Source organism: Myotis yumanensis, unplaced genomic scaffold, assembly GCF_028538775.1.
Source record: "Myotis yumanensis isolate MYYU_CA2020_CCGP unplaced genomic scaffold, mMyoYum1.0.hap1 SCAF_4, whole genome shotgun sequence".
Classification (NCBI taxonomy): domain Eukaryota; kingdom Metazoa; phylum Chordata; class Mammalia; order Chiroptera; family Vespertilionidae; genus Myotis; species Myotis yumanensis.
This window is the reverse complement of record NW_027223755.1, coordinates 37789104-37814747: the sequence shown is the minus strand read 5'-3', so window position 1 is coordinate 37814747 and position 25644 is coordinate 37789104. Positions and strand designations below refer to the sequence as shown.

At 38.7% G+C, this 25644-nt stretch overlaps 1 protein-coding gene across 4 annotated transcripts in view; it reads right to left on the bottom strand.

The window, feature by feature from the left end:
* The window catches only part of TNPO1 (transportin 1), a 92637-nt gene that overhangs the window by 50476 nt on the left and 16517 nt on the right, over window positions 1-25644 (bottom strand). For 3 of the 4 annotated variants that reach the window (XM_070412159.1, XM_070412160.1, XM_070412163.1), the window contains exons 2-3: window positions 4734-4847; window positions 2133-2208 (exon numbers count right to left, since the gene is read on the bottom strand). In XM_070412159.1, the coding sequence (XP_070268260.1) occupies window positions 2133-2208; window positions 4734-4847 (190 nt within the window). Of the gene's footprint in view, window positions 1-2132; window positions 2209-4733; window positions 4848-4983; window positions 5090-25644 lie in introns of those variants that run through there. The other variant, XM_070412161.1, reaches the window with a different exon arrangement.

The following is a 25644-nucleotide window of genomic DNA, read 5'->3' as shown; positions in this document are numbered from 1 at the left end:
GGAATTTAGGATGAGGACATGACAGTGTAGAAAGCTTGGTGAAATAAGCTTAAAATTTCCAAGTGAATCACAGTTTAGAAATATTCACTTACTAAGTTCTTTTAAAAACAAATAGCATTGCCCTAGCTGGTTTGGCTCAATGGATAAGAGTGTTGGCCTGAGGACCGAAGGGTCCTGGGTTAGATTCCGGTAAAGGCATACGCCTGGGTTGCGGCTGGCTCGATCCCCAGTGGGGGGCATGCAGGAGGTAGCTGATCAATGATGCTCTCTCATTATTGATGTTTCTATCTCTCCCTCTTTTCTCTGAAATCAATAAAAAAAAAAAAATGCCCGATATAAAGGCTTAGGAAAAAATAAAACAAAACAAAAAGAAATAGCATTGATTTAATTACCAACTACTGCAGTATACAGAGAAAATATACTTTATTAAGAAACAATGTATTCAATGGGGGGGGGGGGGGAAGGAGACATATATAATACTCTCTCTCCCCCTCTCTCCGCACCCCTCTTCCCATCCACTCTTTTCTAAAAATCAACGGGGGTAAAAATATCCTCGGGTAAGGATTAACCTCCCCCTCCCCCCCGCCAAATATCATAAGTACACTTATCAAGCTAGGAATATTAATTTATGTTAAAGATATGCTGATGGAATTTCTAGTTTCTTAAAATGTAGGTTTAGAAAGTTTTGAAGCTTCTTTTACATTCCTCAAATTAAAACCCTTACCATTTAGATTATTCAAAAATAATTCAAAATAATTCACTCTACTGTATGTGGATTATTAAAATCTGAATACAATTTATTAGTGAGATTTTACTATGCACTAAGGCCATTAACCGACTAGAGCTTGGAGCTCATACCTTGCAGATGGTCTGGTAGTCTAACACAGGCATTTTATAGCTGAAAAAAGAGGTAAATGTGTCTCCGAATCTGAGACTTATTTCCTAACTCCAAATGCAGTGTCTTCCTGCACTATGGCTTCTGAAACACTAATCACTGAACAGGATATTACAGTACTTTCATTTACAGGTTAATACATATCTGAGTGCTTTCTGTATCTGACAATGTTCCAAGGGAATACACAATTCAAAGAACTCTATGAACACCTCTCACTACAAGGTAATCTCTGTAAGGGCAGATATTCTTGTTTATTTTGTTCACTTCTATTGCCTCTGAGCCTACAAAATACCTGGCAAAGAAGTATATTAAAAAAAAAAAATCAAATGACTGTCATTTAAAAATCATACAAGTTTTCAGGCTTTAAATTGTCACAGAAGTAATTTAAATTTAAGATTTATAGAAGAATAGTTAGTAAACTAACTTAATGTATAATGTTATAAGGTTTTAAAAAGTTACAAGTGTCTATAAGTAATATGTTCCCATTTTTTTTTCATTAAACTTTTAAAATAGTGTATAACCATGTAAAAGAGGGTAGAGAGCCCTAACCGGTTTGGCTCAGTGGATAGAGCGTCGGCCTGCGGACTGAAGGGTCCCAGGTTCGATTCCGGTCAAGGGCATGTACCTTGGTTGCGGGCACATTCCCAGTAGGGGGTGTGCAGGAGGCAGCTGATCGATGTTTCTCTCTCATCGCTGTTTCTAACTCTCTATCCCTCTCCCGTCCTCTCTGTAAAAAATCAATAAAATTTATTTAAATAAATAAAAGAGGGTAGAGAGGGCAGAATTAATCAAGAGATTAATTACTTATCTCTGGGTGATGGGATTATAAGTGATTGTTCATTTTGGTTATATGTACTTTCAACTGTTTTCTATAAACACACATATATTAAATTAATTAGTAAATCCTGTATTCATTCTGTGTATTAAAATAAAGAATAAATCTTTATGCCATTCTTGTACAAGGACTGAAGCAAAATCCCAAAGTAGACTTTGCAACACTCCTTTCATTTGCAAAGAATGAGGGAATTTGTCATAAAACCATTCAATTAACAAGTGAATGCTTACTAATAAGCATCTAAATGCTTAGAGTAGTATACTAACTTAAATCTCTTTGCTTATTTCATCTCTAAAGCAGGTGGTTACTACAAAAGGAAATCCTTTGAAATGAATAATTCCCAGTATATTTTAACAGGCCCTACAGACATTTTTTTGTAGTTTTAACACAGACCCTACTTACCTTCAGATTTTAATTTTGTCAGAACAAAAATCAGGTAGTTGTTAAAATCTGGATATTGATTGAGTTGTTCCAGTTTCTAGAACAAACAGTAGTTAAGGAAACTTCTCAATGTAATCTAAGAAAAAAAATTAAATATTTTTAATGTAAAATCAAGAATTCCTTTTTGTGGTATTTTTAGCCTTGGCTGAAATATTAAACTTAATATTTTATATCAATTATACCCAATACAGCATAAGCCAAGTTCCATCTTCGGCATGCTGAAAATCGCAAAATTATTTTTTAAAACAGAATTTCTTTGAACTTTAAAAATCCCAACTAAGGATATTTTTAACTTAAAAAGTGCTTTTATTACTCATTTGTTCTTCAGAGTTCAAACATTAAGATTAAATGTCATTTATGCACAAGCCTACATTCCAATTTTATTACATAAAATAAAGTCAGTGTTATGAAATTACTACACTGCAATAGTGCTATAATTGTTTACCACCTCCAGGATCTAACATTTTCAGTGGTACAAATATGCAGGTATTCTATTCTGTTGGCAGTCAACAATGACATAAAAGTTTTGTCTTCAAGCCCTCTTAATCTTTATTATGCTTTTTACTAACATCCTTAATTGTGTTTTAATAGACAGAAATATTCGTGTTTTTACTCAATGGACCTAACTTTATTAAAAAATTAAATACATGATACAAACTCAAGGTACACTGTATTATCTATTTATTACATAGTGGAATACCCTCAATATTTAGTGGTCAAAATGTAAAACTAGCAAAATCACTATGTAGAAAAATTCCAAGGTGTGACTGACTACTTTATTTGTCCAAGAAAAACCTATTGACTTCGTTTCTTAATGAATGGCCAGGACTAAGAGCATATTGATAGGCTAGTAATTTTTCATAAATATTTCCTGACAAGGTTTACTTTCTTACAACTGCCACTATCTATACATACCATTATTACAATGACCTTTCAAAAAGCTCTCAAGCTTATACAAAAAAAAAACAAAACAAACAAACAAAAAACATTGATACATCCTTTCCTAAAGAGACACAAAAGAACAAGTTCATCATTAGGCACTTTGAAAATACAGAGTAGTGTGGGTATTTAAAACTGGTCGCCTCTATCTACTGAAATTTACCTTGTTCCTTATGTAGATGGATAGATGGCAAACAATGCTCCAGGTACACAGAATAAACTTTAAATTCGATTGTTAGCCCAAGTACAATACCAGGCATATAAAAGGTATTTAATAAATACGTATTAAAGTATGATATTCAGTGCTATATTAGAAATTACAATGTGGTTTAGGGCTTGACTAACTTAAGCCATAATAGGGTTTAGAATACAAGCTCCAACAAACCCCAAAACTACTATTCTTCCCTTGGTATTAACAGTATTCAAACAAAATGGCTTAAAAAAACAAAAAACAAACTCAAGCAGACTTCCATTTTTAAATGAGCAGCACATTAACCAAGAAGCTAAGATTTGAAGTTACAGAAATGCAGTACTTCCTTGAAACTTATGGTGCTTTCTTTTGATGTAATTGTATACACACACACACACACACATATATTTCCTTTACTGTTTTAAATTTAATTAAGCCCAAACTACACTAAAGGAGCTTACTTACCAAACTCCATATTTAGTAAATTTTGCTGCTTATTAACAATAAACATCAAGAGGCTTTTTGGCAAAAATAGACAAGTTTTTTTTTAAATTAACTTCTTTGGTCTTAAAATAACAGATAAAAAGTTTACTTATGATCAGGTGAGTGAATTTGTTTCCTTTATTGGCTCCAATTAGAATTCACCGTGGCCCACAGTTTAGGGCACTACTGAGCACACATGGCAGGTTTTGCTTCTTCTCTAATCCTTTCCGCCTCTAGCAACAGGACCGCTACACCAGCTAACTCCATAAAGGCTTGGATAATTGAACTGGCATCCTTGAGCCAAAGATTTAAAAACAAAATCTCATTTGGGAGCCAGCAACAGGTGCTGGCACGAACAGCCCAGGGGCAGGTCTGAAAGCCCCCACGTCTACGCCTCCAACCCTCTCGGGCCAAGGGCCGGGAAGTAACCCCAGGCCCCAAACGGCGGCAGTTCAAACCCCGCGCCAGCTCCACCCCATGGCTGCCCGGACGCTCGGCGGGAGCCCCGCCGCTCAAGCAGCGCCCGCCACCTGGCCTCTCGCTCAGCCCGCAGGCCCAACCGGGCCAGGCGCGTGGTGTGGGCCGGGCCGCCGGGGTCCGCACCGGGCCATGCCGCCCGCGCCGCTCCCCACCCCCTCCGCAGGCCAGCGGTGGGCGGGCCGGGACGTGGCGGCTCGATAGTCGCACCGGTCGCGATCGTGGGCGGCGGCCCAGAGCCCCTGCCTCGCGCGGCCCGGAAGTCGGCGGCCCGGACCGGAGCACAAGGGCCGCGTGCGCGGGGCTCGGGCCGGGCAGCGGCGGTGGCGGGCGGGCCTCCTCCCGCAGGCGGGCGGAGGGCGGAGGGATCTGGGGAGCGAGAGGAGGGGGAGGGGCGGCGAGAGCCACCCCGCGCCGGAGCGGGCCCGGCGGGGCCAGCTGCGCGGGCGGCGGCGAGGCCTCGGAAAGGATACTTGTTGCACGGTTCTCTGGATGGTGGTGTCTGGGGACTGGGACTCCTTCAGCAGCTGCAGGATTTGCTGAAGTCCTTGCTCGTCAGGTTTCCACTCATACTCCATTTTGGTTTGCTGCAAATAAAGCCAGAGACAGGAAGAGACGGAGCAAATGTTACTACTCCCCATGCACAGGCCCGAGGGCTTCCCGCGCCGAGCAACCCCTTCCCCCCCGCCCGAACGACCCCTGCGCTCCCCAGACGCCTCGGACCTGTCCGGGCGCCTGAAGGAAGTCTCCGACCGCGAAACCCGGGGGAACTGATCCTGGCAGTTCGGCCGCCAATATCTGCTGCTCCAGCCGCCGCGGCCGCCGAGCGCAAGGAGCCGACCAGACTGAGTCACCGCGAATTTGCAATCTGGCCCCAGATCCGCTCGCGGGAGCCCCTGGGTCCTAATGCCACGCAGTTTTCTTCAACCCTCTCCAACTCGAGTTCCGTCAGATTATTGATTTAGAAGTCAAATCCTTATCAACCCCCCCCCCCCCCGCGCGCCGCGAAACACCTGAAGAGATCTAAATTTGGTTATTAGTCACTTTAAGTTAACATGGTGCAAAATGTTTGACTGAAACAGGAAAAAAAACAAAAACGGCTAATTCCCCTGACAGCTCAACAGTACTGAGAAGAAATAAAAATGTTTACGTTTCAATGTGATATACAAAACCAAATACTAATAGTCTAAAATATTAAAAATGTATTGCAATCACAACTCACACCTCAATAAACACTAAATGTTGCATTTACATCTGCAGAACTTGATTTTCAAAATGCATTATTTCCTAAAATAAAGTTCAAGTTTTGAAGTCTTATTACGTGAAATAAATTCCATCTGAAATAACCACTTTTCACAACTAAGGGTTTTTGGGCTGAAGGAAAAACAAGAAAAACACTGAAATTTACAATTGATAGTGTTTAATTTTATTAAAGTATTTTCATATATATTCTTATTTGATTCTCTCATTGGGGAGGTATTATTTGCCTCATGTGGCAACCATGGGACAAGAAGATCTTAGCAAATTAACCAAAAGATTAGGAGGAGAATACAGATTTCTAATACAAGTTGCATCTGTTATAATCAATTGAAACTACTATATCAATGAAAGTTTCATTAAAAGTAAATGCTTAAAAAAAAAACAAGACTTAAGTATAAAGCATGAAATACTTGTAAAAAACAAATTGAGTCTGCTGAAGGAGAAGATTTTTCATTTGGCTCTACTACTCCGTGATGGTTTGACAGCTGAAATTAGTGCCTTCCTAGGAGTACCTTCCTAGTAGGGGTTAAAAAAGACTTTACTACATCTCTCACTAGCATTATTTTCTTCTCTTTTACCAGTAACCTTTTCCTCTCTCCTTATTCACCCTTATTTTCTGTTTAATATCCTGTAATCCAGCTTTGCTCACCACCTTCTACAGACTTCCCAAACAACCCAACCCCCCAAAACTGTCCGTATCTAAAACAAAAAGGGGTCATCAGAACATAATGTCTATTAATAATATTGTAGTGTTTTTATTCCAGTCTTCATTTTGTATGTTTATATGTACGTTACATTTTAGAATGAGATTGTCCTGTTTCTTGCCCAACTTTATATATTATTTAAAGTATTATAAAAAAATAATAGCATTCCATTGTATTGCTGTGCCATTTTTTAATAAACTTTTGATTGGTATAATATGTATATAAACCTGTATCTTAAGCATACTAGGTGGATTTTTATAAAGTGAACACACCCGTGTAACCAATGCCCAGATTAAGATATATATATATATATAGATGATTATCTGTATCAAGATTTCTCTTTGTGCTCATTCTGTCCTCAACCCACCCCAAAGTAATCTCTATAATTTCTATCATTATAGAGCTTTCCCCTTTCTCTTTTCTTTTTTACTTTAGAAACTTTTAAAATATTTTCACACCTTTCTCTAATTTCAAACATACATATAGTTGTAGTTTTTTTTAAAGATCATACTACATACTACACCAGTGATGGCGAACCTTTTGAGCTTGGCGTGTCAGCATTTTGAAAAACCCTAACTTAATTCTGGTGCCGTGTCACATATAGAAATTTTTTGATATTTGCAACCACAGTAAAACAAAGATTTATATTTTTGATATTTATTTTATATATTTAAATGCCTTTAACAAAGAAAAATCAACCAAAAAAATGATTCGTGTGTCACCTCTGACACACATGTCATAGGTTCGCCATCATTGGACTACACTATTAACTCTATAATTTTTTTTAACAAATAATATAGCAAGGCCATCATTACAAGCCAATGCATACAGATTTAACTCACATTTTAATAGATCACATCGGTCTTAGGAATTGATAGAAAATAATCTGTTCAATCGTTTGTTGATTGGCTTCCGGGTTGCTTCTACTTTTTTGCCACTACGAAGAACACAGCAAAAAACATTCTTGTACTAATGTCCCTACAAAGTAGGGGTAACTCAGTGGAAGTATTAGGCCAAAAGTATGTGTACTTAAAAATTTCGAAGTTATTGCAAGATTACTTTCTAAAAACAGTTATGCAATTCACACTCACCAGTAATATAATAAATGTTTCCTATATATCCACCAGCACATTCTTCTAATTTTGTGTGTGAATCTAATGGCTAAAAATTTAATTTCTCCTGATACTGGAATGGGGGTGGGTGGGGAACCTAAAAGTCTGAGCCACAGTTATGAGTTGGAGCTGCTGTATGCACATCAACCTGTGGAGGTGACATCTGGATAGCTTACTTAACTCCTTAGTTTCCCGTTTGAACCATAAACTAAAGCCAGGGGTCAATACCAACCAAGCCCGAAAGGCATCTTCACCATATCCATCCTGAGGATAATTGCCCACAATATCATTACCACCCTGCCTTCTTTATCCCTGTACTCAAATAAATAGAAGTCTTTTTCTTTTTAAACAACTTAGTATTAAGAACATTTAATATGATCAGCCTATGATGATGGGATAAGGGGAACTGAGATAAACTGTTCCCTCACACCTTATTCAAGTTATCTGGAATAAAGGCTCTCAAAAATATGTATTGGTAATATCTTAACAAGAGATCTCAGGCCACTTTGCACTTCCATACTTTTTTTTATTGTGGTAAAATATACTTAATTATAAAAGTTGGCATTTTAACCATTTTAATTGTACAGTTCAGTGGTATTCAGTACATTCTCATTGTTGTGCAACTATTATCTCCTCTATCTCTGGAACTTACCACATTTTAATAACCTTTAAAATTAGGAGATCACAGGGTTATTTAAATAATATCTGAAGTACTTTAAGCTAACTAAGCACACCAGAACTATGAGGCAGAAATAATTTAAATAGTAAACTATATATTAATTAATAGAATATCAAGATTAGAGAGAAACCAAGATGGCGGCATAGGTAAACACGGGAGTTTGCTGCCTCGAACAACCACTTCAAAAATACAACTAAAAGACGGAACGGACATCATCCAGAACCACAAGAAAGCTGGCTGAGTGGAAGTTCTACAACTAGGAGGAAAGAGAAAAGCATACCGAGGCTCAGAGGAGGTGCAGTGCTGAAGTAAAATACTAAGGTTCGGAGTGCATGCGGAGCAGGCTGGAGGCTGAGGGCGCGGTTGTCGTTTTCAATCAGGAGGGAGTCTCAGGCTCTGAGCTCCAGTTCCGGGCGAGTCTCTAAGGACCCACACTCATACGGGAGAAGCGGGACTGTCTGGCATCGCTCAGAACCCTAGGGCAGCTTTCTCTCCGTGGGGCTTGCAGCGACTACTGGGACACTGAGAAGCAGAGCCTCTGAGGGCAAGACTGAGAGCAGCCATAATTGTTAACCCCGCCCTGTTGATCCTGTGGGACCCGCCCCGCCCAAGCCCTGCAGGGAGGCTTTTGCTGGATAGCCTCAGGCAAAGGCTAGATTAGCACCTCCCTAGAGATCCAGGAGCCAGGAAGCCCAGAGGTCAGAGTGGAACCATAAAAGACACACTCAGGGGGCAGACTCAGTGAGCACAAAAGCCCCATCGAAGCAAGTCTAGCCCCAGAGGGGTGTCTCCAGCACAGAAGTTCTCCCACCGCAGACACAGCTGATTCCCACAGCCAATTGGCCTGGAGGTCAATTCCTCACAGTGATAACTACAACAATCAAGGCTTAACCACAACAAGACTGTGCACAAAGCCCACAAGGGGGTGCACCAAGAGTGTCTACCTCAGGTAATTGGGACACTTAGCACAGAAAGGCACTCTATCGACACAGCGAAGCATAAAAAATGCCGAGACAAAGAAATAGAACACAAACGACAGAATTGGAGGAAAGTAAACTGCTGGATATAGAGTTCAAAACCACACTTTTAAGGTCTTTAAAGAACTGTCTAGAAGCCGCCGATAAATGTAGTGAGATCTTCAAGAAGACTGGTGAAACCCTCGATGTTGTGATAAAGAACCAACTAGAAATTAAGCATACACTGACTGAAATAAAGAATATTATACAGACTCCCAACAGCAGACCAGAGGATCACAAGAATCAAGTCAAAGATTTGAAATACGAAAAAGCAAAAAACACCCAACCGGAAAAGCAAAATGAAAAAAGAATCCAAAAATACGAAGATAGTGTCAGGAGCCTCTGGGACAGCTTCAAGCGTAGCAACATCCGAATTATAGGGGTGCCAGAAGAAGAGAGAGAGCAAGATATTGAAAACCTATTTGAAGAAATAATGACAGAAAACTTCCCCTACCTGGTGAAAGAAATAGACTTCCAAGTCCAAGAAGCACATAGGACCCCAAACAAAAGGAACCCAAAGAGGACCACACCAAGACACATCATAATTAAAATGCCAAGAGCAAAAGACAAAGAGAGAATCTTAAAAGCAGCAAGAGAAAGAAAATCAGTTACCTACAAGGGAGTACCCATACGACTGTCAGCTGATTTCTCAACAGAAACTTTGCAGGCCAGAAGGGAGTGGCAAGAAATATTCAAAGTGATGAATACCAAGAACCTACAACCAAGATTACTTTATCCAGCAAAGCTATCATTCAGAAGTGAAGGCCAGATAAAGAGCTTCACAGATAAGAAAAAGCTAAAGGAGTTCATCACCACCAAACCAGTATTATATGAAATGCTGAAAGGTATCCTTTAAGAAGAGGAAGAAGAAGAAAAAGGTAAAATACAAATTATGAACAACAAATACACATCTATCAACAAGTGAATCTAAAAATCAAATGAATAAATAATCTGATGAACAGTATGAACTGGTGATTGTAATAGAATCAGGGACACAGAATGGGAATGGACTGACTATTCTTGGGGGGGGATGTGGGAGGTGAGGGAAGAGATTGGACAATAATCGTACACCTATGGATTAGGACACTGGGTGGGGAGTGAGGGCGGTGGGTGGGGTGGGAACTGGGTGGAGGGGAGTTATGGTGGGAAAAAAGAGTAACTAATGTAATAATCTGAACAATAAAGATTTAATTAAAAAAATAAAAAATAAAAAATAAAAGATTAATACTAGATTTTCTTAAAATAATTATTCTTTCTGCATGTTTAAGACAGGTCTAAATGTTTCAAAACAGGGGAGTAGTACTTCAAATTTTTCTCTTTTAGAGTATTTAAATTATGCTGATAGGTACATAACATTCAATGGTGACCCCCCAAAGAATATATTTCAATAAGCCAAGACAGTTTTTGAACTATCTAGATAGAAGATGGTACCAGAATAAAAAGTATCCTGGAAGAGGTAAGTTATTGTAAGATATCATTTTGGGCTTTCAGAAGACTAAAACTTAAGAGTCCCAAACTACTTAAGAATTTAAATGTACATAAAAAAACCCTAAATTATCTAGAGTTGAGAATGATATGAGGTAACAATGCCAGACTGGTTGATAAAAGTAAAAACATCTAGTTTCTTCCCTGTTGAGGGGTGGTAAAATATAGTTTAAAAAGCAGGCAGGAAGTCTGGATTCAACCCACAAAGTTTAAATCCTAGTTCTTCCACTTAGTAGCTGTGAAAACCTAGACAGTTAATCCCTATGAGCCTCAGTCCCCCAACTATAAAATGAGAATATACCAACTCTGTAATAGGATTATAGGTACCTGCTTGGCATACAGTATGATTTAAAATACAGCAGTTTTAATTGTTACATCAATGGTTTCTAATGCCTACAAGATAAAATCTAACTTCTATTCATGGAAGAGGCTTTTTATGATCTGGTGCATCACCTTCAGGGACAACTTTAGTCTCTTACCACTCAACCTCCAACTTTATGCTCCAGCAGCAAGATCAACTGCACCCTTTATACCTCTGAGCATCTGAATAGGAACTGCTGATCTGGAATGTCCTCTTTAAATTTGACCAGTTGGCAAACTCCTTCTTGCTGTTCAGAGTTATGTTCATCTATTCAATTTCCAACTATTTATTAGGAGTATTCCTTGGCACTATGATTGATACTAGATACTACTTATCTTCTCTGACATTATTCCAGGACCTCCCCAGAAGACTAAAGTGTTTTTTTCATTGCAGATCTATACTTTATAGCTTTTTCCATCTTAGAAACTGTCATATTGGTTTATAATTATTTCTAGGTTTGTTTTAGCAATGGGTTCCTTGAAAGCAGCGACAGTGTCCTTTTGCCTTCTTTGCCGGGCAGACTGACTCAATAAATAGTTGTTGAATAAATACTATTGTTACTGCCATGAATTCAACTAAGTAAATATTAAGTTGAGCAACTACCATCTGCTTAGTGAGCACTGAAGATTCTAAGATCTGTAAAATACCATTTTTGCCCTCACTAAGTTCTCATTTTAGTGAGAGACACAGATGTGCTGTCTATGAATGAAGTATGTGAATAAAGTACAATAGGAAGATAGAAAGCAAATATATTTGGACAGGAAAGAAAAAAGCGCTTTTCCCTCATCTGGTTCAGAGCTTTTTTTTTCTAATTTCAATTAAATTCAAACAACTATTTACTGAGAAGTCAGATGTTTTCACCTATATGGTGAATCACTATGAATGTGATAAATGTTGCCATCAGTGATGTGATTTTCCATAATAGTGAACAACTCTTAGTAGGGTTCCAAACAAAATAAGGTACAGTCTTCCTTCAATAATTTTGTGCCTGGAAAACTCAGCATTTAATTAAAAATCCTAAAAAACATTCCATGTGCATATGTAAAATTGTGTTAGGTACTAGGTTCTGACTATAGCTATAAATAGGGTTTTTTTTCATCCATGTGACCATCTAGTGCAGTGGTTCTCAACCTTCCTAATGCCGCGACCCTTTAATACAGTTCCTCATGTTGTGGTGACCCCCAACCATAAAATTATTTTCGTTGCTACTTCATAACTGTAATTTTGCTACTGTTATGAATCGTAATGTAAATATCTGCTATGCAGGATGTACCGTATTTTCATTGTTACAAATTGAACATAATTAAAGCATAGTGATTAATCACAAAAACAATATGTAATTATGTATGTGTTTTCTGATGGTTTTAGGCGACCCCTGTGAAAGGGTCGTTCGACCCCCAAAGGGGTCGCAACTCACAGGTTGAGAACCGCTGATGTAGTGGGACATTGAAAAGTCATGCAGTGCTTAAGACAATTATTATTGGTGAACATCTAACACCCTTCAGCCCCACACACTAAATGACAACAGCATCTCTAATTAATAGGACAACACCCAGAGAGAAACACTGCCTCAGTGCAGAAGGAGCAGGGTAGGGAAAGCACAAGAGGCTGTGGGGACATTATGCTAATCCAGTGAGGAGGTCAGGAAGGAATTTCTCAAGAAAGAGACTTTTTACCTGGGATCTAACAGGAATTACCAAAATGTGAAAGTGAGAGGAAGGCAGGGGCCAGGAAGACCTCATAGGCCATGCTAGGAGGATTACTTGTGAAGGGGGTTATAACTATAAACTGATAAAATATATAATCTACACTAATAAAAGAGAAACATGGTAATTAGCGTACGACCGCTACCCTTTTCATTGGCTAATCAGTGAGTGTATGCAAATTAACTGTCAGCCAAGATGGCGGCCGGCAGCCAGGCAGCTGGAAGCAAGCATGAGGCTTGTTTGCTGTGGACTCCAACGTTCCCCGCCTCACTAGCCGGCCTCTGAGCTACAACTCTAAGAAACTATGTACTATGTTGCAAATAAGAAGCTAAACAAAACACCAGAAACCGGCTTTCATTCAGCCGGGCTTTAGCAACATTGTATCGATGTTTTCAGCGGCGAGGCCTCAGAGCTAAAGCTGGCCCAGAATAAAAAAAAAAAAAAGAAAACAAGGAGCGATTGGGAGCTTCAGTCACTCGCTTTCGGAAAACAGCCCTCAGCCCCTCACCCAGACTGGCCAGGCACACCAGTGGGGACCCCCACCCTGATCCAGGACACCCTTCAGGGCATACCAGCCAGCCCCCACCCGTGCACCAGGCCTCTATCCTATATAGTAAAAGGGTAATATGCCTCCCGGCACCGGGATCAGCGGAGCAGCGAGGCTCCCGGCACCGGGATCAGCGTGACAGGGGGCAGCACCCAAACCCCCTGATCGCCCTGCGGCTCTGTGTGTGACAGGGGCGGGGCCACAACCTCTCTATCCGCCCTGCTCTGTTCGTGACAGGGAAAGGCACCCCAACCCCCTGATCAGCCCTGCTCTGTGCCTGATAGGGGGGAGCTCCCCAATCCCCTGATTGCCCTGCGGCTCTGTGTTTGACAGGGTGCGGCGCACCAACCCCCTGATCAGCCCTGCTCTGTGCGTGATAGGGGGTGGCGCCACAACCTCCTCATCGACCCTGCCTTGAGTGTGACAGGGGGCCGTGCCCCAACCCCCCAATTGGCCCTACCCTGAGCATGACTGAGGGTGGCATCGCAACCTCCCTATTCGCCCTGCTCTGTGCATGATGGGGCGGCGCCCCAACTCCCCAATTGGCCCTGCTCTGAGCCTAACCAGGGGCTGCACTTAGGGATTGGGCCTGCCCTCTGCCACCCAGGACCAGGCCTAAGCCAGCAGGTCGTTATCTCCCGAGGGGTCCCAGACTGCGAGAGGGCACAGGCCGGGCTGGAGGACCCCCCTTCCCCTGCCCCCCGAGTGCACAAATTTTTGTGCACCGGGCCTCTAGTCAAATAAAAATAAGGAAAATAAGCCCCAACCAGCTGCTCAGTTGGTTGGAGCAACATTTGTACATGAAAAAGGTTTCAGGTTCTATTCCCAGTTGGGGTACATATGGGAGGCAACCAATCAATGTTTATCTCTCACATTGATGTTTCTCTCTTTCTCTCAAATCAATAAGGCGAGGGTTAAAAAAATAAGGAAAATACTTATTCCTCCTAGGAAGTAGACATGGGAAGAAGAGGTTCATCTAATTTTGTTCTGCATTATGTTAATTTTCATAATGAGCAAAATATTTTTATAATAAAAATTGTTTTCCAAAAAGAAGAGGTTCATCTAATTCTGGTCTGTATTGTGTTAATTTTCATAATGAACAAAATTTTTTAATAATAAAAATGGTTTAAAAAAACCCCATCAGGCTGCAATGTAGGAAATCACTGGAGGGGCAGGAGGAGCCACAGGAAGATCTAACTGTCCAATATACATTTAAAATAGAATTTTAGTTTGTTAGGGAGGGAAAAGGCTATCATGTTTCACAGCCAAAATACAACCAAAAGTTTAGATATTTAAATATTAGGGACTTAAATATATCTACTATTTTGTCAATTATAATGATAGCTAATATTTTTGAGTACTAGGCAATATCGTAAGTACTTAGATATGTTAACTAATTTATTCTTTAAAGTATTCCTAAGTACTTAAATATGTTAACTATTCCTTAGTTAAATTAGTAATTTAAGTAATTTATTTAGTTACAAGTTAACTAATTAATATTAACTACATTTTACAGATAAGTAAATTGAGGCACAGAGAAATTACTTGCTCAGTGTTATGCAGATAGTGACAGTCATGATTCAAAAATCCAACTAATCTGGCTCTAGAGTCCAGTCTCTAAGCTCCTGATATATTTATTGCCTTTCAATTTCTGTAAACTGGGAAACTAATAATAAATAAAACCATTTGTATGCTAAATAAATAACAAATATTTGACACGTTTGTAGTGAGGTAAAAGAGAAAAGTAAAAAAAAAATCACATTTCACTGTTGTAAAAATTATAATAGATCTTAAAAGCAGTATGTATATAAAGTGAAAATATAATGAGATATTTCAACAGCACTGAGTAAATGAGTTCAAATATTCTAAACCTAATCTTCACAACATCCCTTTGTTGTAAATAGAGGCAAGTATTATCTTCATTTGACAAGCAGACAAATCAAAATACAGCCTAAGTGATTTGCTGAATCATTTGTTGACTATAAATTAGATCTGTAGACTTCCAAAGTACAAAAAGATGCCATAATAAACAAGGAAGAAAAAAAAAATCAGAGACATCCAAAGAGCTAAAAAGAATGATATATATTTAAAATTATTTAGTAGCCCAGCTGGTGTGGTTCAATGGTTGAGCATCGACCCATGAACCAGGTCATGGTTTGATTCCTGGTCAGGGCACATGCCTGGGTTTTGGGCCCAATCCCCAGTAGGGGGCGTGCAGGAGGCAGCTGATCAATGATCCTCAACACTGATTGTTTCTATCTCTCCCTCTCCCATCCTCCCTCTGGAATCAATAATATATATATATATATTTATATAGACATATATACTTATATATTATATATATACATATACATATATATACATATATATTTAAAATTATTTAGAAAAGATTTATGAAAATTTAAACCAAAGTTTAGGAAAGAAGGGAAAGTCTAAAGACAGATGATTACTTACTTTTAAAATATGAGGTTTTTTAATGTCAAAGAATCAAAATGTTGACAGGCTTGTTAAATTATAGCTATCTGTGGAACTAGAAAGTCCTTTAAGAGATTCTATGAAGTAATCAGAGGAAAAGAATCAAAAAGAAAAGTGAAAAAAGCAAAACCAACTGTTGAGCCCAGGCTACCTGAGAAAATGAGCTTTACTATATTAAGGGGCAGGGACTACAATATACAGACCCTCTGGTGTTATAAGATACTGGGAACAAAGGAGTTTTTAAATTGTCCTTGATTGACTTATTAGGGTGGATAATCTAGATCACCACTAAGAGTTAAAATTATAATCCTCTAAGCATTACAACTTATTGTCATCTAAGAGCTGAGAGATTAACAGAAAGAAAAAAAGGAATGTCGGCACTAAGGAAAATTTAAATAAATGTATTCTCAGAATGCCCTTTCAGGAAGACTGTTGAAGATGATGATGACTAGACATGTGACTCAAATGCTAAAATTTACAAACAAACATTAAAAAAAGAGACTTGTGATAAGGAAAAGCAGGTGATAAGGAAAAGTTAATCTCAAAGGTCAACCCAATCTACAACCAGGTACTTCCTAAACACTTCAGCTCATTTAATATTTACAACAGCACTAGGAGGTAGATATTAACTCTATTTTATATTAACTGAGGTTCAGAGAGGTAAGTAGCTTGCTTAGCCAGTTTATGGAAGATTGGGCATTCAAAACCAAATCTGTGTGATTCCAAAGTCTGGACTGAGCCTGGTAGTAACAGCAACTCTGTTATCATTTATGAAGTGCTTCTATGTGCATTATTATACTAATTGCTCTAAATGCACAAAATTATTTAATTCCATGAGTAGAAACTATTATTATCTCCATTTTACAGAAAAGAACAGGCTTAAAAAAAGTTAAGTAATGTGTCCAAGGTCACAAGATAGTAATGGACAAAGGCAGGACTCAAGTTATGATGCACCTGACTCCAGATGCACCTGCGCTGCCATTATTCTCATTCTGCTATCTCCACGTGATTAGCCCTTAACAGAACTCTTGGGTAGACATCTTGGGTAGACTTTCCTATTTTTGGTGCGGGGTATACTTTTCTTTTCCTTTCTATTCCATGCATCATCAAGATTCAACAGCTCTCTTGGTGTCTGTTATCTTAAGTTCAGGTATGAAAACTGTACCTTTCAGAGTTTAAGCTTTTCATTTTTTAAAATATATATTTTTATTGATTTCAGAGAGGAAGAGAGAGGGAGAGAGAGAGAGAAACATCATTGATGAGAGAGAATTACTGATTAGCTGCCTACTGCACACCCCCTACTGGGAATCAAGTCTGCAACCCAGGCATGTTCCCTGACCGGGAATCAAACCTGTGACCTGGTTCACAGGTCAATGCTCAACCATTAAGCCAGGCCAGCCGGGCTAAGCTTTTCATTTTTAACTAAAGTACAAGACTCATAGAGCAATTCCTCCTATATTTAACTTTTGATCACATCATTTTAATCATCAAAACATCAATTCTGTTGATTTCTATGACATTTTAAACTATCAGAATTGATTTTACTCTCCATGTATGTCAAGCTACTTGAAACACTGGTTCTCAACCCTGACTGAACATTACACTTACTGGGAAGAAAAAGGATGCCTGTTCCCTATGTCCCCCACTGATTCAATATAGGAGTGGGGCCTATGTACCTAGGCATGGGTAGCTTTAAACAACTTCCACATAGTTCTAAAAGCCAGCCCGAGATCCATTATATTGACTTAATAAATCTGGTCCTAGAAATTTTCACTAGTTCCTTACTCTAAAGAGCAGCAGTGTTCTAGCTGCATTAGAAATGACAGAAAATAGGAGAAAGAGGAATACAATGCAGATTGTACTGATTTATATGAAAACACTAGAAAAATGTCTTTGATGAAAACCAAAACATTAGGACATACTGTTTAAAGTCACATCATAATTTGTACTACCTTGGTAAGGACTGCATGTATTAGGAGCTATTAAGTGCGATGTTCATTTACTTTGTAATTTACAGAGGCTGAGTAAGGAGTTTCACTTAAATTATTACAAATGGAAACTTGGAAAAAGTAAAAATATGGGAGAACCTGAGCATGTCTCTGACCAGGAATCACACAGGCAACCCTTCTGTACTCGGACTGATGTTCAAGCAACTGAGCCACACCAGCCAGGAAACATCATTTTTTTCAAACTCTTACAAAAAATTGAAGAGGAAGGAACACTTCCAAATTCATTTGTGAGGCCAGCATTTCCCTGGTACAATGGACACTAGAAGAACACCACAGACTAGTATCCTTGATATAGATGCAAAATTTCTCAACAAATTACTAGAAAACCAAATTCAACAGCACATTATAAAGATCACACACCATGACCAAGTGGGATTAATCTCTGGGATGCCAGAATGATTCAACATCTATAAATCAATCAATGTGACATATCACATTAGTAGAATGAAAGATACAAATCATCTTAATAGATGCGGAAAAAGTATTTGACAAAACTCTATTCATTCATGATAAAACCTCTCAACAAATTGGTATAGAAGAAACACAATAAAGGCTATATATGACAACCCCCCAAGTAGTATCATACTCAATAGAGAAAGATTGAAACCTTTTTCTCTAAATCAAGAACAAGATAAGGGTGCCCATTCTCACCACTCCTACTCAAGCACTACAACTCCTAACTAAAGCATTGAAGCAAGAAAAAATAAAAAGGCATCCACCTCAGAAATGAAGAGGTAAAACTGTCTCTATTTGCAGATGACATGATCTCATACTTAGAAAATCGTAAATACTCTTCCATAATACTAATAAATGAATTTAGTAAAGTTGCAGGATACAAAAACCAGTTGTGTTTCTATACACTAACAACAAACTACCTGAAAAAGAAATAAATAACACAATCACATTTACAATAGCATAAAAAAGAATACAATACATAGGAATAAATTTAACCATGGAGTTGAAAGATCTGAAAACTAAAAGCTGTAAGACATTGATGAAAGAAATTAAAGAAGACACAAATAGAAAAATGGATTCGAAGAATATTAAAATATCTATATTACCCAAAGCCATCCATGTAACCCCTATGAAGATTCCAATCGCATTTCTTTACAAAAATAGAAAAAAAAATTCTACAATTCACATGGGACGCAAAAGACCATGAATACATAAGCAATCCTGAAAAAGAACAAAGGCAGAAAACACTTCCTGTTTTCAAACTATATTATTAAACTATAGCAATAAAAACAGTATGGTACTGGCATTAAAAAAAAGACACATAAACAATGGAACAGAATTGAAAGCCCAGAAATAAACCCCTGCATATACAGTCAACTAGTTACAAAGGAGCCAAGAATACTCAATGGGGAAAAAACAGTCTCTTCAATAAATGGTGCTGGGAAAACTGGATCTTCACATGCAAAAGAATGAAACTGGACCCCTATCTCTTTTTTTCTTGTTTAAAGTATTACATACGTCTCCTTTTTCCCCGATTGACTCCCCCACAAGCCACTCCCATCCCTGAGGGCATGCCCCCACCACCCCAGTGTCTGTGTCCATTGGTTATGCTAATATGCATGCATACAAGTCCTTTGGTTGATCTCTAACTGCCCCTCCTCCCCTGCCCCTTGTCTCTGGATCCATTTTTGTTCATCAGGTACTTAATGTTTATTCCCTTCACACTTCACTCTCCACAACTGAAATTATCATTAAAACCAAGATTTACTGATAACAGTTTGTACAATCAGATAGAGTTAAGATGAAGAATAAATTATCTATCTATATATATAAAAGCCTAAGTGACTGGCCAACCGTCCGGTAGCTATGATGCGCAATGACCACCAGGGGGCAGATGCTCAATGCAGGAGTGGAAACCACAGGCATGGAAACATGGAACAGACTAATGAATCTCAGAGGGAAGGGGGGGAGGGGGGAGGGCAGAAAAGATTAACCAAAGATCTTATATATGCATACTAGAGGCCCAGTGTACAGATTCGTGCACCGGTGGGGTCCCTTGGCCTGGCCTGTGTCCTCTTGCAATCCAGGACCCCTTGAGGGATGTCAGAAAGCTGGTTTCAGCCTGATCCCCGTAGCCTAGGCTGAGAGAACCCACTGGTGCACAAATCTGTTTATTGAGCCTCTAGTTTTTGTATAATCAAAGAATATGCAACAAAATGGGCTGTTTGATCTGTCATTTAAATAAGGTAATTATTCTGCCGAAACCGGTTTGGCTCAGTGGATAGAGCGTCGGCCTGCGGACTGAAAGGTCCCAGGTTCGATTCCGGTCAGGGGCATGTACCTTGGTTGCGGGCATATCCCCAGTAGGGGATGTGCAGGAGGCGGCTGATCGATGTTTCTCTCTCATCGATGTTTCTCTCTCATCGATGTTTCTGACTCTCTATCTCTCTCCCTTCCTCTCTGTAAGAAATCAATAAAATATATTTAAAAAAATAATAATAATAAAAAAATAAGGTGATTATTCTAAAGGAATAGATTAAAAGAGGAACAAATAGGAGGAACAAAGAAAAGAATCAGAAATCAAGTGGTAAATATTAATTCAGATATGAATGTAACAATCTGTAAACGTTTTATAAGTGTGAAAACTAAGTAGTTGACTAAGGGTAGTCCTCATAATGTACAAAAAGATAGGAAAAGAATACGATAAAGTAAATTCTCTATAGTCCACAAATGGGAAAAAGCAGAAAATAATGTTCTTTGGCAGATGATACTATATAACTAACAGTTTAGTATAAAAACAGCATATATTCTGTCCATGTTCAAGTCTGTTTTTCTATTACTATGACAAAGAAACAATGAGACTGAACCAAGATCAAGACATAAAAAAATTAACAAAAACCTAAAATGAAATGTGAGATGGTAACGAAATCTGAGATTATGCTAGACCTGAAGGATAACACTAATCTACTATACATACTAAGAAAGTGTTCAATTTATAAGAATACATCTCCTTACCGGCAAGTGTGTCTCAGTGGTTGAGCATCAATCTATGAACCAGGAGGTCAGGGTTCAATTTCTGGTCAGGGCACATGCCCAGGTTGTGGGCTCCATCCCCTGTGGGGGAGTGCAGGAGGCAGCTGATGAATGTTCTGCTCTCACATCAATGTTTCTCTCTCTCTCCCTCTCCCTGCCTCTCTCTCTAAAAATCAATAAAATATCCTTTAAAAACACAAAGATACTGAGTTACCAGCCAACTGAATATCATGTTCTAATCACCATCCATCCCCCCATCCTATAAAATTGGAACTTATCAATTTAAACTATAACTGTATTTAGAAAATAGCAATCATAATACCCCACCTTCAAAATGAAAATAGAATTAGACAACATCAATACAATCCTCTTAAAGTAAATGGGGATTTCCATCTTTTTTTTACAGCTAAGTAGCATTCCATTGTGTAAATGTACCACAGCTATTTTTTTAATGTATATTTTTATTGATTTTAGAGAGGAAGGGGAAGGGAGAAGGAGAGAAACATCAATGATGAGAGAGAATCATGGATTGGCCGCCTCCTGCACGCCTCACACTGGGGATTGAGCCCACAACCCGGGATTCCCTGATCAAGAATCAAACTGAATGGTGATCTCTTGGTTCACATGTCGATGCTCAACCACTGGGCCACACTGGCCAGCTGTACCACAGCTTTTTTTATCCACTCATCTACTGATGGGCACTTGGACTGTTTCCAGATTGTGGCTATTGTAAATAACACTGCAAATGCATATATACTTTCCAATTAGTTTCAGGTTTCTTTGGATATCTATATTATAAAAGGCCTGTGGCCCTAACGTGGAAATGACCAAAGACCAGAGTTGGTGGGCAGGGCCATGTGATTTTGTGTACTGGGCTTCTTGTATTCCCCTAAGTGGAGCTGCTGGGTCATAAAGCAGTTCTATGTTTAATTTTTTAAGATAGCTCTATACTGATTTCTACAGTGGCTATACCAATCTGCACGCCCACAACAGTGCATGAAGGTTTCCTTTTCTCCACAACCTCACCAACACTTGTTGTTTGTTGATTTATTGATGATAGCCATTCTAACAGGTATGAGGTGATAGCTCATTGTGGTGTTAATTTGCATTTCTTTGATGATTAGTGATGTTGAGCATCCTTTCATCTTTCTATTGGCTATCTGTATGTCTTCTTTGGAAAAGTGTCTATTCAGGTCCTTTGCCCATTTTTTAATTGGATTGTTTTTTTAGTGCTGAGTTTTATAAGCTCCTTATAAATTTTGGATATTGAGCCCTTATCAGATGTATTGGTGAATACGTGCTCCCATTCAGTGGGTCATCTTTTCATTTTGTTGATAGTTTCCTTTGCTGTACAAAAGCTTTTTAGCTCGATGTAGTCCTATTTGTTTATTTTTTCCTTTGTTTTCCTTGCCCGAGAAGACATATCAGGAAAAAAATTACTGCAAGAAATGTCTAAGATTTTACTTCCTATGTTTTCTTCTAGGATTTTTATGGTTTTGATTCTAACATTTAAATCTTTAATCCATTTTGAGTCTATTTTTGTGTGTTGTGTAAGAGGGTGGTCGTTTTATTTTGTGTGTGTACCTACCCAATTTTCCCAACACTATTTATTAAACAGACTACCTTTATCCTATTGTATGTTTTTGCCTCCTTTGTCAAATATTGACTATAAAGGTGTGGGTTTATTTCTGAGCTCTCTATTCTGTTCCATTGATTTATATATCTGTTTTTATACCAGGTACCATGCCATAAATTCAGTAAAAAAAAATAAATTAAAAATAAAATCAATGGGGAAATTAAGACCTAGAAATCAACATTACAAAATAACTAAGGAGAAGAATCTGATTTACCTGTTTAAAAACAAAGAACATCCAGTTCTACTATATATTATGAGGGTTCCCCCGCCCTTTTCTTTGTATAGTGCACTGATTTTCTGATGGGTATCTAGCAGTAAACACAAATGTCTTTTCTAAAAGGAGCTGGGTAGCCTACAACTCATGTCTAAGTGATGGGTCTAAAGGCAAGGTAGTGCTTTAGGACCACATTTCCTAAACACAACTGATTAAACCAGGATTATACACTGGGCCCTCCATATGACGAATCCTGGCACAAAACGATTAGCTAAATCAATTAGATTTCCTTTCTAGGAAATATGAACAGGATGTACTAGGATCATTTACCACTTACCAGTCCTCAAAGCAGAAGCTAAAAAGTCATGATGGAGTAAGTAGGTGGCCATCATTAGATTCCATGTACAAGACAAAAGTATACTAGTAAAAAGGCAGAAATTGTAAGCAGAGAGGAGAATGGATCAGCTCAGAGAAAAGCAAAGAAGCTCTAAGATTACATGGTCCACCAGAATTTAGAGTAACTGCTCCTGGGTGCTGCTTTGCTTCCTGATAGCTATTTCCACAAATGACTTAAAATAAACCTACCTATTTCTTTTAAGACAATCTGAATGAGTTGCTGTTCCTTGGTACCAAAAAAGCTAAATCGGAATAGAAATATTAAAACTATTCAAATATATAATCACGTGATTATATATATTATAACAAAATTCCCAAAATGTATTTACTTTAAGTGAAAGGAACAGAACATTTTAGGGAGTTCTCTAGAAACTGTGGGGTTGGTACAATGGACGCCGATGAATATCGTGGAAATCAATTTCCTTAAATTGAACAGCAGAGTAAATTTGAGAGCTGATGTAGAAGTCTCTGAGAGATACTGAGTATATAATGAATATACCCAGATGAGTAGAGAATAAACTGAGTAGGAAGAATAGAGAAAACCAAGAATAAAGTCAGTTGCCAGTTCAGGTGGCACCCTCTTTATAGACAACAGAATTCTTTACTCATCTACTGCTCCTCTCCCTTCCCCTTTCCAAATTTTACTATTTTGGTTCTAAGCATTTGCAATCACTGCCCCTGCTGCCACCAAGGGAGAAAATACAATAATTATTTTATTAATCCTTTATAACAGTGGGAGAGGTAGGAACAGTGGCAATTTATCTTCACTACAGTGCCAGCTTTCAGGTAATATTGTTTCCTCAAAACTCAGACAGCACATCTCAAAAGACCCACAACATCTCATATCATCCATATGCAGGTGGCACCACTATTTATGTGTATGGTGGACAAACATATTCTTTATTTGAAGAAATATAAAAGGGAGCTCCTAGCATATTATAACAATACAAAGTTAGATAATATAACAAAATATAATACATTAATAACTTTATCTGGAAAACTATTTTAGAACCAGTAGATAACACATGAAAAAAATTCACAAGAGGAAATACAACAGTAAACAAACATGAAAAAATGCTGAAACTTACTAGTAATAAATGTAATAATGAAGTAATGTTGTCAGACCAATCAGCAAAGATAATTTTATAACAATAATATACTACACTGATAAAGATATGATGAATCAACTTTAACAAATTACTGATGGAAGTATAAACTAATACAACCTATTGGAAATCAACTCAGCAATCTATATTGACATATGCATTTCTATATCCTTTATTCTCATGATTATACTTCTTAAACTGTATCCTAAGAGTCCTAAATAAAGAAAAAAAGTATTATCTCAAAGATTTTATCCCAAGATTATTTCTAATACAACAATGAAAACAAAATGATTAATTTATAATGACTAGAAAATGTTTATGATTAGAAAGTGAAAAAAATTATTTAAAAAGTTATATGTAAGATAACTACAAGTAAAAATTATGTATAAGATAAAGACAGAATTATTAAATGAAAAAGACTGAAATTAATAAAAAGCTAGCAGTGTATTAGAGTGTTGGGATTATGGATCCTTTTGTCTTTAATACTGTAGATATGTTACCTTTGTAAGAAAAAGAAATGATAAACATCTTCAATAGTATAATTGTTGGAAGTCATAAGTAGGGTAGAGAATTTATTATATTACTAGAGGCCCAGTGCACGAATTCGTGCACCAGTGGGGGGGTCCCTTGGCCTGGCCTGTGGGATTGGGCCAAAACAGGTTCTTTGACATCTCCCAAGGGGTCCCAGATTGCGAGAGGGTACAGGCCAGGCTGAGGGAACCCACCACTCACAATCAGGGCCAGGGAGGAACATGGGAAGTTGGTCAGCTGGGAGGGACCACAGGAGGGCTCCAGGGTGTGTCCGGTCCATCTTGCTCAGTACTGATCAGCTGGACCCCAGCAGCAAGCTAACCAACCCAGCCAGAGTGTCTGCCCCCTGGTGGTCAGTGGACATCATAACAAGTGGTTGAGCGGCCTTAACATTGATTAGCATATTACGCTTTGATTGGTTGAATGGACGACTGGACACTTAGCATATTAGACTTTTATTATATAGGACTAGAGGCCTGGTGCATAAAAATTTGTGCACTCGGGGGGGGGGGGGTCCCCTCAGCCCAGCCTGCGCTCATTCACAGTCCAGGACCCCTTGGGGGATGTCCACCTGTCGACTTAGACCCACTCCCCGGGGGATCAGGCCTAAGCTTTCAGTCAGACATCCTTCTGACAGCCAGGGAGCCCTTGGGGGATGTCCAACTAAAGGCTTAGGCCCCCAAGGGATCGGGTCTAAACCGTTAGTTGGACATTCTTAGTGCTGCCACGGAGGTGGGAGAGGCTCCTGCCACCACCACTGCGCTGGCCAGCCATGAGCCAGCTTCTGGCTGAGTGGCACTCCCCATATGGAAGTGCACTGACCACCAGGGGGCAGCTCCTGCATTGAGCGTCTGCCCCCTGGTGGCCAGTGCTCATCATAGCAACCGGTCATTCTGCCGTTCAGTCAATGTGCATATTAGCCTTTTATTATTATATAGGATGTCCCTATTTCCCCCCCTTTGCCCCCTCTACCCAGTTCTTGCCCCCCACTTCTCTCTGACCATCACCATACTGTTGTCTGGGTCCATGGGATGTGCATATATTTTCTTTGGCTAATCCCTTCTTTAAATTCACTTCTTTAAATTTTTATTTTCAGATAAGTGCTTATAACTGCACTATTATATATTTTCTATTATATCATTTAGAATTAAGATATTTT